Raw genomic sequence first — 12,747 nt, 5'->3', positions numbered from 1 at the left:
TGTGCGTGAGCGCGTGTGTGCGACGTGTGTGCGTGAGCGCGTGTGTGCGACGTGTGTGCGTGAGCGCGTGTGTGCGATGTGTTGTATGAAACGTTGATCATCACACTGATATGATTTCTCTGTTCTGTTATCAGGTCGCAATAAACATACGTCTCGCCCCCAGAAATAGGAGTTGGCTTTTAACTCTTACATAATATATGTATGTCAACCTCAAGCCTCTTGTCAGCCTCATAAATATAAACACATATTTCAACCTCAACCTTCTTGTCAGCCTGATAGATGTATCTCAGCCTCAACTCTCTCGATAACCTGATAGATGCAGAGAAATATCCCAACCCCAACCCTCATGTCAAACAGATAGGAAAGATATTCAGCATTCCATTCACAAATCTCTCAGCCACGCTTGTTGGTGCAGTGGACACTAAAAGTATAACTGTAATTTCACTGCCATCTAAATAGTAATCGCGACAGTCAGACATTCAAGTTGCTATAGGATTAAAACAGGTAATCAAGCCAATACTGTGATATGGAATTAACTTGATAAATAACAATTGAAACAGCAACAGGAAGCAATCGTTCTGTACACAAAGTCGTGCATTATCGGAGATAACCACCAGCACTACCTCCACTAGCTGGATAACAACAACAACCACAACCACAATGCATTCAAAGCCCCTATACAACAAGAGTTCAACTTCAACGGAATAAAGTTAACATGTTAGTCAATTTCCCTACATTACCTCTCGAATCTTTTGTCTAGAAAGGTCTAGCTGTTCCCGCATCTCAAGCTCAGTGTCTCTGCTGTTCTCCTGCATCTCTTCGTTCATTTCATGTAGAGCTTCCTGCAATCACAAAGCACTACATCTTCGCAACACAACACCACAACACACATCTATACAACTATTCAGCGTTACGTACAAAACATCAAGGAAGGATTTTTCTCCACGGATCTTAATCTCCATTTAATCTTAGTCGGATCTTGGTAATTTCACTGACTACATATGACTTAAATTGCATTTACAATTTCTATTGATGCATAACTTAACGAATAATTCTGTGCAACTAATCAATATGTCTACAAACGAACAGCACTCAGTCAGGCGTACCAAATCTGCAACGGTTTCCTCCATCTCCTGAAGTTTTTCTTCCAGCGCCAGATTTTTCTCGGCTAACGTTTCGACCATTTCTTCAGCTCCCAATGCTGCATCCACCTACAATGATTATGATAGCCAAGGCACTGAGCATGACATAGCTTCATATTACGACGACTAGTCACACCTATATGGTGCCAGAAAGTTGAGAGAGATCACAACAATAAAAATTCAGTCAGGTAATACGTTAAACATTTTCAAAATTCATTCACGTTTCAATTCAGAACAGGAGGTATGAATTCTACAGGGTGTGATTCCACTGTTCTATTTGTGGATGCTGTAACGACAGGGTGCGCGCAGCTAGGGTTATCTTTACATGGTGTGGTTCATCTGTCAAATGCCCAGAAGCAGTCAGTTTGGTGGTAAATGAGGCATGGGTTAGCACTACGGTGTGTGGTTCCACTGGATTAACTTCTAGGGATTCGGTGGAGATAGTTGATGCCACATTAGCAACGAACTGTTAGCAATACATAACTAATTTTGACGTCTGGTACTCGCAACGGGTTCATCTAACCATTTTCACATCTGCTACAGACCGGATACTGTTCAGTTTTACTCTACTAACTTCAAGATCTACAGTACATACTCCACCTGACTCATGGTCAGAAAAGATTAACCTGCTTCTATACGAACAACTTGCGACGGAACTACGCCGTCATTCTTAACGAATATTTTACCTGTTCTTTCAGTTCGCCAAGCTGGCTCTCCGCCTCGGCTAGTTCGCCCGTCAGCTTCTCCTTGTCTTTAGTGAGCGCAGTCAGCGTGTGCTTCATCTTCTCGGTTTCCTTCAGCGCGCGCTGATGCTCGACCTTCTCCTGCTGCGAGAAATCTCTCATCCTGCCGGGTGACAGCGAGACGACCGATGCAATAATCGCGCGTAAAAGGGATACGCTCACTTAGCCAATTTCACAGATGCGAGTCACAAACATCACCGATGTAATATATACAAGCAATAACATCGATGCCCACCCGCCTGCAGTGCCAGTATGAGTAACACATTTGGGTGGATACAACCAAGGTTTACCCCCATCCCAAATAACATGACATAATAACATGAGTCATATTCTTATTATCTTATTAAGGCATCACTTATCAACCTATTTATGCTTGGATTAGTAAACGTTTGGTCGGGTAGATTATTCAATCGGCTAGACCACTGGCCTGATCAAAATACTTCCAAATTTTATGCACTGAATACAAGAGAGGGCTCAGTTCAAGTACATAACCACATAACTCTGAGTCAATGGTAAAGGGTTTATAGTGCACCAGATGAATTGATAGATGCTATTCGAATCCTATCCAGCTGTTTGTAAAAGAACCGTTTTGTTAATAATTGATTTGAGCCTCCATTTATGTACGACTAGTTAAACAAAAGCACACTCAGTAATGCTCTCCTTTTTAACAGGAACATCAAGTTATATCACATTACAATGACAGTCCTATGATCCTTTCTCAATTAGTTTTTTCAAAATAAAGTCAGGAATAATATAAAAGCTCTAACCATTCTCAAACTAAAGTCAAAATATCTTCCAGTAAGTCATTCTTCCACAGAATCAAATAATTGCCGCATATAATGTCAGCATATCTATACTTACTTGACCAATGCTTCCTTTAGCCGCTCCATCTGCTGCCCCATCTGTGTAACCTGGTAACTAGTGGCAACACTGTCTTTACCTGCAATTGGAAAGATGGTACATAGAAAGTGTGCTTCCTCTAGTTGACATACCAATACTTGGATACAAAAGGCAGACGTCACATAATTACTCAGAAAAGGTCTTGCATAATTGGCCTCGCACAATAAAACCACAGCCGCTCGATAGGTAGAAATTTACAAACAAAAACCTTCATACCCTGGTCACTGATTTCTTGTTTCATGATTTCGTAATCCAGTGTCACTTCCTCTAACTTCTCCTTCAGTTGATCGACTTCAGCCTGTAACTGCTCTGACTGGTAATGTATAAATTGAAGCAGCTAGAGTGTGAGTAGTGCCTCAAATGCTATATATATAACACTTAAATGTTGTTAAAAAGAATATATGCTGTCTGATTAATGATCCTCTCCTGCCGCCCCCTCGGACAGATTACTTGTTTTTTATGGTTACGATTTTTATTCCATTTATCGGCTCCAATGGTAAACACAAAATAAAATGGTTTCCCAAAATATGCTATTCATAACGTTTTTTTCTTGCAAAATGGTCTGCTTCATATTAAACAACACGTTTCACACTTCCTAGCGTTACCTAGACTATCAGAACTATCTCAAATCATTGCACTTATGCAGATTTAAAGTGAGCAGTATGCATCCGTGTGATGTCATAACAGATAGTAATTTTACACCACATTTTGGAGGTGATTACAGACTATTTAAGTTAACCATCGGTTTTACTCCTACACATGCAAAAACGTGGATTTTAGACTCCCTACATGTGGCTCTAGTTCTATTTTCATATGTGCATCGGAGTTCCTGCACAATATCAAGCTTTTATTACAGCGTTTACATGGCAGCATGGTGAGGCTGTTAGCCCTAACCCCAGCACTCTAAACATATTGCTACAGCACATGTAAAGTCAATTAAAGCAAATCCAGATAAAGCACCTTGTTCAAGGGCACGCAGCAGTGACCAATATAGAGCTCAACCCCCAGACTATTTAGTCCAAAGCTCCACGTCCTAACCACCAGCCCACCTCTCCTTCTCCTCCACACTTCCATGTTCCCCCACCAGGATGAGTCACACACCTTTTCCTCGGCCATTTCCTTGTCCAGAGCCGCCAACTCAAGAGCCTCGGCTCCGTCTGCCATCTCGTCGGCATGGCGATCTCTCGCTTCCACAGCGTCCTTCGCTTCCTTCTTCGCGTTCTGCAGCTGCCGATTAAGCTCTGCGTGCGCCTCTTGCATCTTGGTTTTGTATTCAACAAGCTGAGAAGTACGTTTGGCAGAATCTTGCGTAAATATTTAGCCTGAAATTGTACTTGCTCCAGTCCTCAATGAATGCATCAGAATTTTTTTATTCTGTGCTTAATGGCCTTGCTCAGAACTGATTACAAATGAACTTGCACACAATGCATTTAGCAGTCAAGGTGTTTTATCACATACTGTACATACCACACTCTGTTATAAACTCAGTCAAACAATAGATGCAAGACATATGATATATACTAGAATGTGTAATACGGTTGGTATTTTTGATAAGGATATGTACATATGATCCAACTACTCTATATCTGTCCCACTTTATACACTTCAACGCATGGATAAAACCTAAATAAATTGTGATTACATTAACTCAAAACCAATAGCATTTAGAAAAATGCATTTACATATATACCTGCTGCATTTGTATTTTAACTTTTTCGAATTCCTTGAGCTTATTTTTGTCCTCCGTTCGTTTAATCTTGAGTGTTTCCATCTTTTCATTCAGATCTTTTATCTCTGATGTTAGATTTTCAATTTCTTGTTGATGCTGCAGTACTGACAGCTGATCAGCAATGACAGCTGTGCTTCCTTGAAGGTTGGAGATGGCAGCATCGGTATCCATCTAATTTTTATAACGAACATCAATTTATTAGCTAAAATGCATCACCAGAAAATATCAGTATATAAAATAACACAAAAATATAATTTATGGAACAATCAATAAAAGCCCACTTGCATATCAGCACCGTTTCATACAGAATTAAAGAAACAAAAACAGCTTACATTGACAATTTTTTGCAGTCTATATAGCATTGAAATGTATATATCCAATTCATGTGGCACTTTCAGCATAGCGATTTCCATTAAAGCCGCACTATGCGCATCTACACGCTAATTTCTCCAGTACTAGACTAGCAAATACTTCGTGTCATGCAGAATCATACTACCTTATGACAAAATAAACTCTGGTTCCTCCCATTTCACTGCACGTTGTCTTATAAAAGGCATTTGAAAATACCTCCAATGTTGTTCAAATTCTCCGATGTTGTTGACAGTTTCGCGTTGCTCTCCCAAGCAACCATGCAGCGGTGCTGCGGTACAGCAGTACGGGTGTAGCAAAGATAAAAACATGTGACGTCCCCTAACCGCTTCGAGGCTAAATTGTTTGGCAAACAAGTCGGCGTTGGCGCCAGATTACCAGATTTCGCACCTCTTTCTTGTGGGTTTTAAGCAAACGCGCAGTGCAATGGGAGGAACTAGAGTTTATTTTGCCATAAGATAGTGTGATTATGCATGACACGAAGTATTTGCTAGTCTAGTACTGGAGAAATTAGCGTTTGGATGCGCATAGTGTGGCTTTAAGAAACCCTGTTGAAGTCACACTTACTGCATCATTACACTTCACAACAAACTTACTAAATAAATGTTAGATAAAGTCATTTTTTCCTCAACGATAGTGTCACAAGTTCACACAGGTATATCCAATCCTCCAGAGCATGCATAAACAGGTGCTTGGTTGTGCACGAGCTTTTGCTTGGAGGTAACATATGCGGCCGGGGAAAACCACGAATTTTTATGTTCGTGCAGTGTATGCATGCTTGTATATAGTTTTGCATGCTCATGTCAGGGCATCCCATTCCCCCTCCACGTTCCCCCCCTCTCCCTTGCTCACATCATGCCCCTCTCCCTTACTCAGCTCTCCCCTCTCTCTCTCTCGCATGCTTACTCGCAGTCTCTCTCTCTCTCTTTTCTCTCTCTCTCTCTCTCTCTCTCTCTCTCTCTCTCTCTCTCTCTCTTTCTCTCTCTCTCTCTCTCTCTCTCTCTCTCTCTCTCTCTCTCTCTCTTTCTCCATTTCTCTAGTATCTCTCCCCTTCCTTCTCTCTTTTGCTCTTTTTGCCTTAACATCCCTCTGTCTCACTATGTATCTCTGTCTTCACCCTCTCTGTCTCACATTGTCTCTCTCACTCTGTCTTTCTCTCTATCTGTAATGCTCTGGCCTCTCTCTCTCTCTCTCTCTTTATTTTTCTGGTTTCTCTCTCTCTCTCTCTCTCTCTTTCGACCTCACTATCTCTCTGGCCAACATCTAATAACAAAATGCGTTTAACATTATAAAAGACTAGTAAAAACCTAAGGTGTATACCTCAACAACAGACGAAGTTAGGCTTTTCGCCTCTCGGCTAGGTTTCACATCTTTTGGTGATGGAGAGGAACCCTTTGATGGAATTTTTGATGGTCTATCTGAAATAAGCAGAATAAAGTCTATCGTTAATTTATCCAAAAGTCAGCATAACTATAGCCACTAGTGTTGTTTTTAGTTTAATTAAGACCTCTTTAGGCTGCAACCTCATTTACTACAAACTAGAAATCAATACACTATCAACTGTTAACCTTGACAACCTGATGGCAGTCTTCATGATATGCACAAGAAAAATGATGTAAATTCCTATCAAATAAAAATAAAATATATGTTAACTTGAAATAGTCTGAAAACTATTAAATTATTCTCAGTTTTATACTTGCAATGATAAGCAAAACTTACCAGGTGTAGCAGCAGCTGATTTTGGTTTGAGTTCTTGACTCGATTCTAGGCTCTTACTCAAGTCACCTTCACTAGCAGCAGGACTCGGGGCCTCCGAGCCATTCAACACGTTCAGCTGCAATTAATAATATGCCTGCAGTAGCCCATAAGCAAAAACTCATACCTCTGCCATGTAACAAACACATGAATCAATTACTATCTCACATGACAAACCTGTTGGTCAGTGATCTATACACAAACAGGAGTTACAAGAACATAGCATTCGTAATAAAACTAAACTTCTTACAGACACTTGTTTTCAATGCATAATAATTCCGTTTTGAATAGTAATGCACTAACAAGAAGTTTAATCATCATTAACTTTTTGTGTAATACTAGCGAACAGCCTACCTGTGATTGCCTTACAAATATTCCATGGTTTTCAGGACATGTGAAATATTTCTTGCCTTGGACTACACCATTGTTTTTCCCCTTTCGCACATCAAGTGCCACACCTTATGGAATATACATAATAAAAGTTAAAGAAAATACCTTAAATGTAAAACATGCACCACAATAATAAATCAAGCATCAGTTATGATAAGCAAGCTATTATAGCTTGAGAAATACAGTCATGGTTTTGAACGCATATCATGCAAAGATGTGTGTACGCAGCACAAAACTGCACTAGAGAATGAATCAAACTTGAACTAAACATATATAGATGTTATTCTTGAATGTACCAAATAGACATGAGCTATGTGTAAGGTGTGTTGCATGTATGCCTTTTATTAGTGCAGGGATTAGACACACGATGAAGTAATTAAAGGGATCCTTTACTCTAGATTTTCAGTTAATTTAGGTTAAAATTATGCTACATAAAGTTTCATGGTTCAATCACCATTAGAAATATTTTTTTTTAATGTTTTAAAACTAACGACTACAGTTTAATTACAACGACGATGGCGCCACTCAAAGCGCACGATCTGAAAAGTTGCGCAAAACAACTTTTCAGCCAAGGGCTACAGACCGAGGATGTTTCTTATTTATTAATTTAAAAGCAAAGGGATTGTAATATCTTATAAACGACATATAGTTTCAGTTATATTATGGATAAATTTGTCCTAAAATGAACATTGTTCAGTTAAATAGCATTTAGGTACAAATATAATTGCACCTTTGTGATTAGCCCTCGGTCTGTAACGTGCAAAATATATTGGGAAATGCACAACTTTTTCAGCGTGGCAGCACGGCCGCGGGTGTCAATGGCACCGTTCAAATTTGATGTATAATTAATTATAACAATTAAATGAGGTATCTGGTAACAAGTACGTGTGGGCATAGACGATTTGTTATACAGTAAGTACAGTTGTATGCAGTAAAATTCTAGAGTCTAGTATCCCTTCAACTCTGAAGATATCGGAATGACAGTTAAAACAATATACCCACATGCAATATATAGCTCTCATTTATGATAAGAATTAAGCGTTCAATTTAAAATAAAGCCAATTGATGTTCATTAAGACTATGGTGTATGTCACGGAAATACGTCATCTTACTGCTTTTGGGCACTGGCATGAGCAGAGTACCATTAATTCATGGAACAATGGAATGACAGAAGATAAGCTTCGTCTTCTAAAGTTATACATGAATGTAATAGCCTTAGTCTTACATAATCAATTTTAAAGCAAAAGTATTACCTTCCTCATCACTTCTAAAAAAAATCCCCGCGAGCACCGTACCACAAGTAACTGCCGTATGGCTGATGCCCTATAGCTTAAACAATAACACAGGTGCTATTTCTATACCTATCCACTTCCCACTAGAGAACATTGTCGAGCCAACGTAGGCAACGACTCCAACTACATCCTTGCCAATGACTTCGACCCTGGTCCCGAGCTTCATCGCCTTTTCCGCCATTGTTGCAATGTTAACCTATCGGTAAACTTCTGAAAAACAATTAACACATATCTCAGATGGTAAACATTGCTCAGATCTAGTTGTTTAAACTTAAAAAAATATTACTTTCATGCTAAATGAATGCCAATCACATTAGTCGAATTCGCTATAATGTATAATTTTTTGCCTTTGTACTCATGTCAGTATCATCTTCTTTATCCAGGAGCATAACCCAACTCTTCATAGCAGGATTAGGCAATGTTTGCTGGTGGGTGACAGCATTTAGAAACTGCTCAGTAAAGATATTTTTCTTTAGACTCCTTATGATCGAAGCCTTCTACTATTTCAACCCCATTGGTTCAGTGATTATTCTGGGTGATGTACTGCATCAGTAATAGGCATTTACTAGCATTAAAAGATGTCTTGGGTGTATGCAGTGGCTACCAGTACAGTAGCTCGACCAGGTTCTACGACTGTTACACGTAATGAGAAGCAAGAAGACAGCTGTGGCTAGGGCTACCAGAAGACAGAAATACGATGAGCAAGTTGACAATAGCAATGCTATTATTTTTTAATGTTAATCTTGAGTTTTAAAGCTAATACTACAGCACGGTCTCTATAAGGTTGTGATTGTTTCGCCGTTTTGTGAGCTCAGAAGTTAGAAATTGAATAGAGACCCACCCCATCATCCATGTTGCCATTCTTAGTGTAGCCGTACGGCGTACCACCCTGATACAGCAGCTTTCTGATCTCTGGCCACCAGGGGCGTAGCTACCATAACGCAGATACGCAGTTGCGTACACATCATTTCACCAAACTTTTTTTTTTATTGCAGAGAGAGAGAGAGGGGGGAGAGAGAGAGAGAGAAAGTCAGTCAGTTAGTCTAATTGTTATAACAATAGTGCGGAATTTAGGGGGGTGGATGGGTTGCTAGCTTACCCTCCTCTGTGGACTAACAAATATTTGTAAATAGTCTGCGCCTGGCGTACCAGGGGGGGGGGTGTGGTGTTAAACACCCCCTTGCTCTGTCCAAACAAACTTTAAAAAAAGGAAAAAAGAAAAGAGGGAGAGAAAAAGGAAGAGGGAAGAGGTTGTGAGAGAGGAAGAGAGAGAAGAGGGAAAAGAGAGGAGAGAGAACAGAAGGCCCTATTATCCTGTTTATCTTAAGTTAGTATTTGTAAAACACCGCACATCACGAGCGTAATAACAAGGAGCCTATACGCAGTAAGAGTGGCAACAAATGAAATGAGATAGAAACACAAAATCGATTAGCTGCATGCCCGCGAACGTGATTGTAACTAAATGAGAGGACAGAATTGGATTGCACTCCAACACATATTAGTCATAGACTTGAGTGTTTACATCAGTGAGATCAGAAATTCACACGATTTATAGCATCTACTCTAGCTATCAACGCAGCTTTTATAAAGCTAGTAGCCTTATGCAACGTTGTCGGACTGTCTTAAGTGACAGTATGGATATAAGTAAGTTGATTACTAAAAAACACACTGCAGCACAAACAGCCACCTCTCTGCGACGGCACGCCCACCACGCACGTCACACGCACGCACGCACCACGCAACGCACCCAACGCACCACACATAGTGCCAAGCACAGCATCGCAGCACAATCACCGCACAGCTTCATCTCTCCTCTCGCACCCCACAACGCGCGCAAGCCCACAGCACACCTCTTTCTCTCGCTCTCTCTATTCTCTCTCTCATTCTTCTCTCTCTCAGCTCGCCGCGTCATCCCTCTCTCTCTCTCCATCATCTCTCTCTCTCTCTGTCACATACAACAACACAAACAGCACATGTCCCCCTGCTCTCCTCAACACACACACGCCGCACGCACGCACTGCACGCCACACACAGACCACACGCACAGCGCACGCACCCACAACCCACAGCACCTCTCTCTCTCTCTCTGCTACACATACCAACCCCTACGCGCAAGTTTACAGTAAATTTATACTTGATAATGCACAACACGGCCCGCTTGCGTAGCGAAATTGTACGCGAAATTCTACTAAATAACTGCGTTGATAAATCGCAACTAAGCAACGTCGTGCGTCCACACAATTTACGCAAAATATTTTGCGTACGCCGGGGCAGCCTGATGATCATGACTCTACCCTGGACCCACGTCCATGGCAGATAGCGCACACGGAATCCAGAGTCTACAGTTCCAGGACGTGTACAGGGGGGGTCAGGTCAACCCATGCCGCAATGCAGAAACGATCTTCTGGTGCTAATGTCAAAAAAATTTGGGAGAGCCCCCCAGACCCACCCTTCGCGTAGCTCCTAACACCTCCCTTTCGAAATCCTGCGACGCCACGGGTCGGGCGGCTGTACAAAACGTCATCTGCATAGGTATAATTGAGTGGCAAAGCAGGTTACAACCCTTGTGCAGCTTTTTCACAATTCCAAGAAAGAGTTTTGCTGTCGCCCTCATCCCAGCGGTGGTCACCCCTACACATTGAATATATGACAATGTGCACATATCATGCCCTCTATGTGTATATATATATATATGTGCTCATTGCACATATCACAACGCTGTGATGTGCAATGAGTGATGTGTGTGTTTGAGCACACACACGTGTCCACACGCACCCGCATACGCTCGCTCGCACGCACGCACCCGCATACGCTCGCTCGCACGCACGCACGAATGCACGAACGATTGCACACAGAGAGGGAGCGAGTGAAAGAAAGAATGTGCGTTAGTTCAACATGTCTTGATCATAAAACGAAAATTACATGATTAGTTATACTTATAAACGATATATAACGATATATATATGAAAGAGAATAGTTCTACTAAAAAGATAATTGTCGTAATAAGAATGAAGGCTGTACATTTACTCAAAAGTGCCTCAAATACCATCTCCTGCGATCTACATTTTCAAAATGCTCCGAGAAACGGTCTTGCTAGGGTTAGAAGACAATCGGACGCACAGCCTGGTCGGGCTAAGGGAGGACCCAGACCCAGACACCCCGCCTGTGTGCGTAGGCCCCCCCCCCCATTTCACCCTAGCTACGCCCCTGGCCACAGTGACAGTGTTAGCTTAATTGCATGGGATGATGATGTGTATTAATCTATTATTATTAATACTAATACTAATAATAGGGTTCATGTCGTTACTGCCGTTCCCGGTTACGGTCAAATTGTTAAATAATATCGTACATCATCATCATCATTACAAATTTTTCTCTAGATAATCCCCGCACTTCGATGTATCGAGTGCCTTGTGAAATACAAGAGACTGGGAGCCAAGATACAAGAGTGTCAAGATACAAGATCATTAGCTCCAAGAAACGGTATTGCTAGGGTTAGAATACGTATACAATATGAATATGTATGGGTGTATTGACGTTAGTCACACAGCCTGGTCGGGTTACAAGATCATCAGACATCATCACTTCTGATACCAGTACCATTGCACTTATATTTATAATCAATAATTGATCTACTATTACTAGTAGTAGCACTACCACTACCAGTACTTGTCTAACACTAAGTTAACAGGTACAGTAATACTAATACTTACTAAACTGACAAATATTGCTGTATGTTCATCCCATAAAAATACTACTAGTTAGGCTAGGACGCTGATTCGCCCTGTACTTGGAAAATGACACCAGAGCAAGCGACGACAGCGCCCTCAAGTTTATAGCAAGAAATGTAAACACAGCATGGCGGTAGAATCTTTTGTAGAATGTGTGTATGAAAGGTCCATAGAATAGAGATCTGCTGTATGCTATATCTATGATGTCACTACTTATTCTTGTTCAAGCACTGCTCACTATATGTGGTACCTTTTCAGGTCTACACGCGGTATGTTTTGATGTAGTGATAGTACCAGGACTTTACCTAAAGTAATAGTAATACCTAGTATCAGAAGTGGGGAACCCCCCCCCCCCTATACTCTAACCCCTATTATCTACTTCTGACTACTGGAGGACAATATCAAGAGGAAGACGATCTGTCTACACTCTAAACCCTTTATCACCGAAAAGGTGAAAATACTGTTGACTGAATGCAAAACTGCAAGGAGGATTTACAGGAAAAGAAGCGATCCCAAAAACTGGAGACGGACGAAAGCGGCAGTTGCAGCTTTCATGGAAGCATACAAAGAGTCCAAACAAATGTGGATTGATAACATCAGCGAGGAGGTGAAGCTCTCAAAAGGCGATATGTGGAAAAAGGTTAACAAGATGATTCAAGGAAGTAACACGACCGTTGTACATTCTACTACAGAATG

At 41.0% G+C, this 12,747-nt stretch overlaps 2 protein-coding genes across 2 annotated transcripts in view; one reads left to right on the top strand and one right to left on the bottom strand.

Moving 5' to 3' along the window:
• The window catches only part of LOC106815270 (dynactin subunit 1-like), a 30,059-nt gene extending 17,962 nt beyond the window's left edge, over positions 1-12,097 (bottom strand). The window contains exons 1-12 of the mRNA XM_014819719.1: positions 12,034-12,097; positions 8,390-8,530; positions 6,993-7,096; positions 6,603-6,717; positions 6,204-6,301; positions 4,476-4,685; positions 3,887-4,066; positions 3,002-3,098; positions 2,747-2,825; positions 1,829-1,988; positions 1,107-1,211; positions 741-842 (exon numbers count right to left, since the gene is read on the bottom strand). Of these exons, the coding sequence (XP_014675205.1) occupies positions 741-842; positions 1,107-1,211; positions 1,829-1,988; positions 2,747-2,825; positions 3,002-3,098; positions 3,887-4,066; positions 4,476-4,685; positions 6,204-6,301; positions 6,603-6,717; positions 6,993-7,096; positions 8,390-8,501 (1,362 nt within the window). The 5' untranslated portion in view covers positions 8,502-8,530; positions 12,034-12,097. The remainder of the gene's footprint in view (positions 1-740; positions 843-1,106; positions 1,212-1,828; positions 1,989-2,746; positions 2,826-3,001; positions 3,099-3,886; positions 4,067-4,475; positions 4,686-6,203; positions 6,302-6,602; positions 6,718-6,992; positions 7,097-8,389; positions 8,531-12,033) is intronic.
• A 100-nt stretch (positions 12,098-12,197) lies between these two features.
• The window catches only part of LOC106815023, a 9,509-nt gene continuing 8,959 nt past the window's right edge, over positions 12,198-12,747 (top strand). The window contains exon 1 of the mRNA XM_014819447.1: positions 12,198-12,320. Coding sequence (XP_014674933.1) covers positions 12,252-12,320 — 69 coding nt within the window. The 5' untranslated portion in view covers positions 12,198-12,251. The remainder of the gene's footprint in view (positions 12,321-12,747) is intronic.

The sequence above is a fragment of the Priapulus caudatus genome, unplaced genomic scaffold (assembly GCF_000485595.1).
Source record: "Priapulus caudatus unplaced genomic scaffold, Priapulus_caudatus-5.0.1 Scaffold28, whole genome shotgun sequence".
NCBI classification, from domain to species: Eukaryota; Metazoa; Priapulida; class Priapulimorpha; order Priapulimorphida; family Priapulidae; genus Priapulus; species Priapulus caudatus.
The sequence above is the reverse complement of the archived record's forward strand: the minus strand, read 5'-3'. Positions and strand labels throughout refer to the sequence as shown.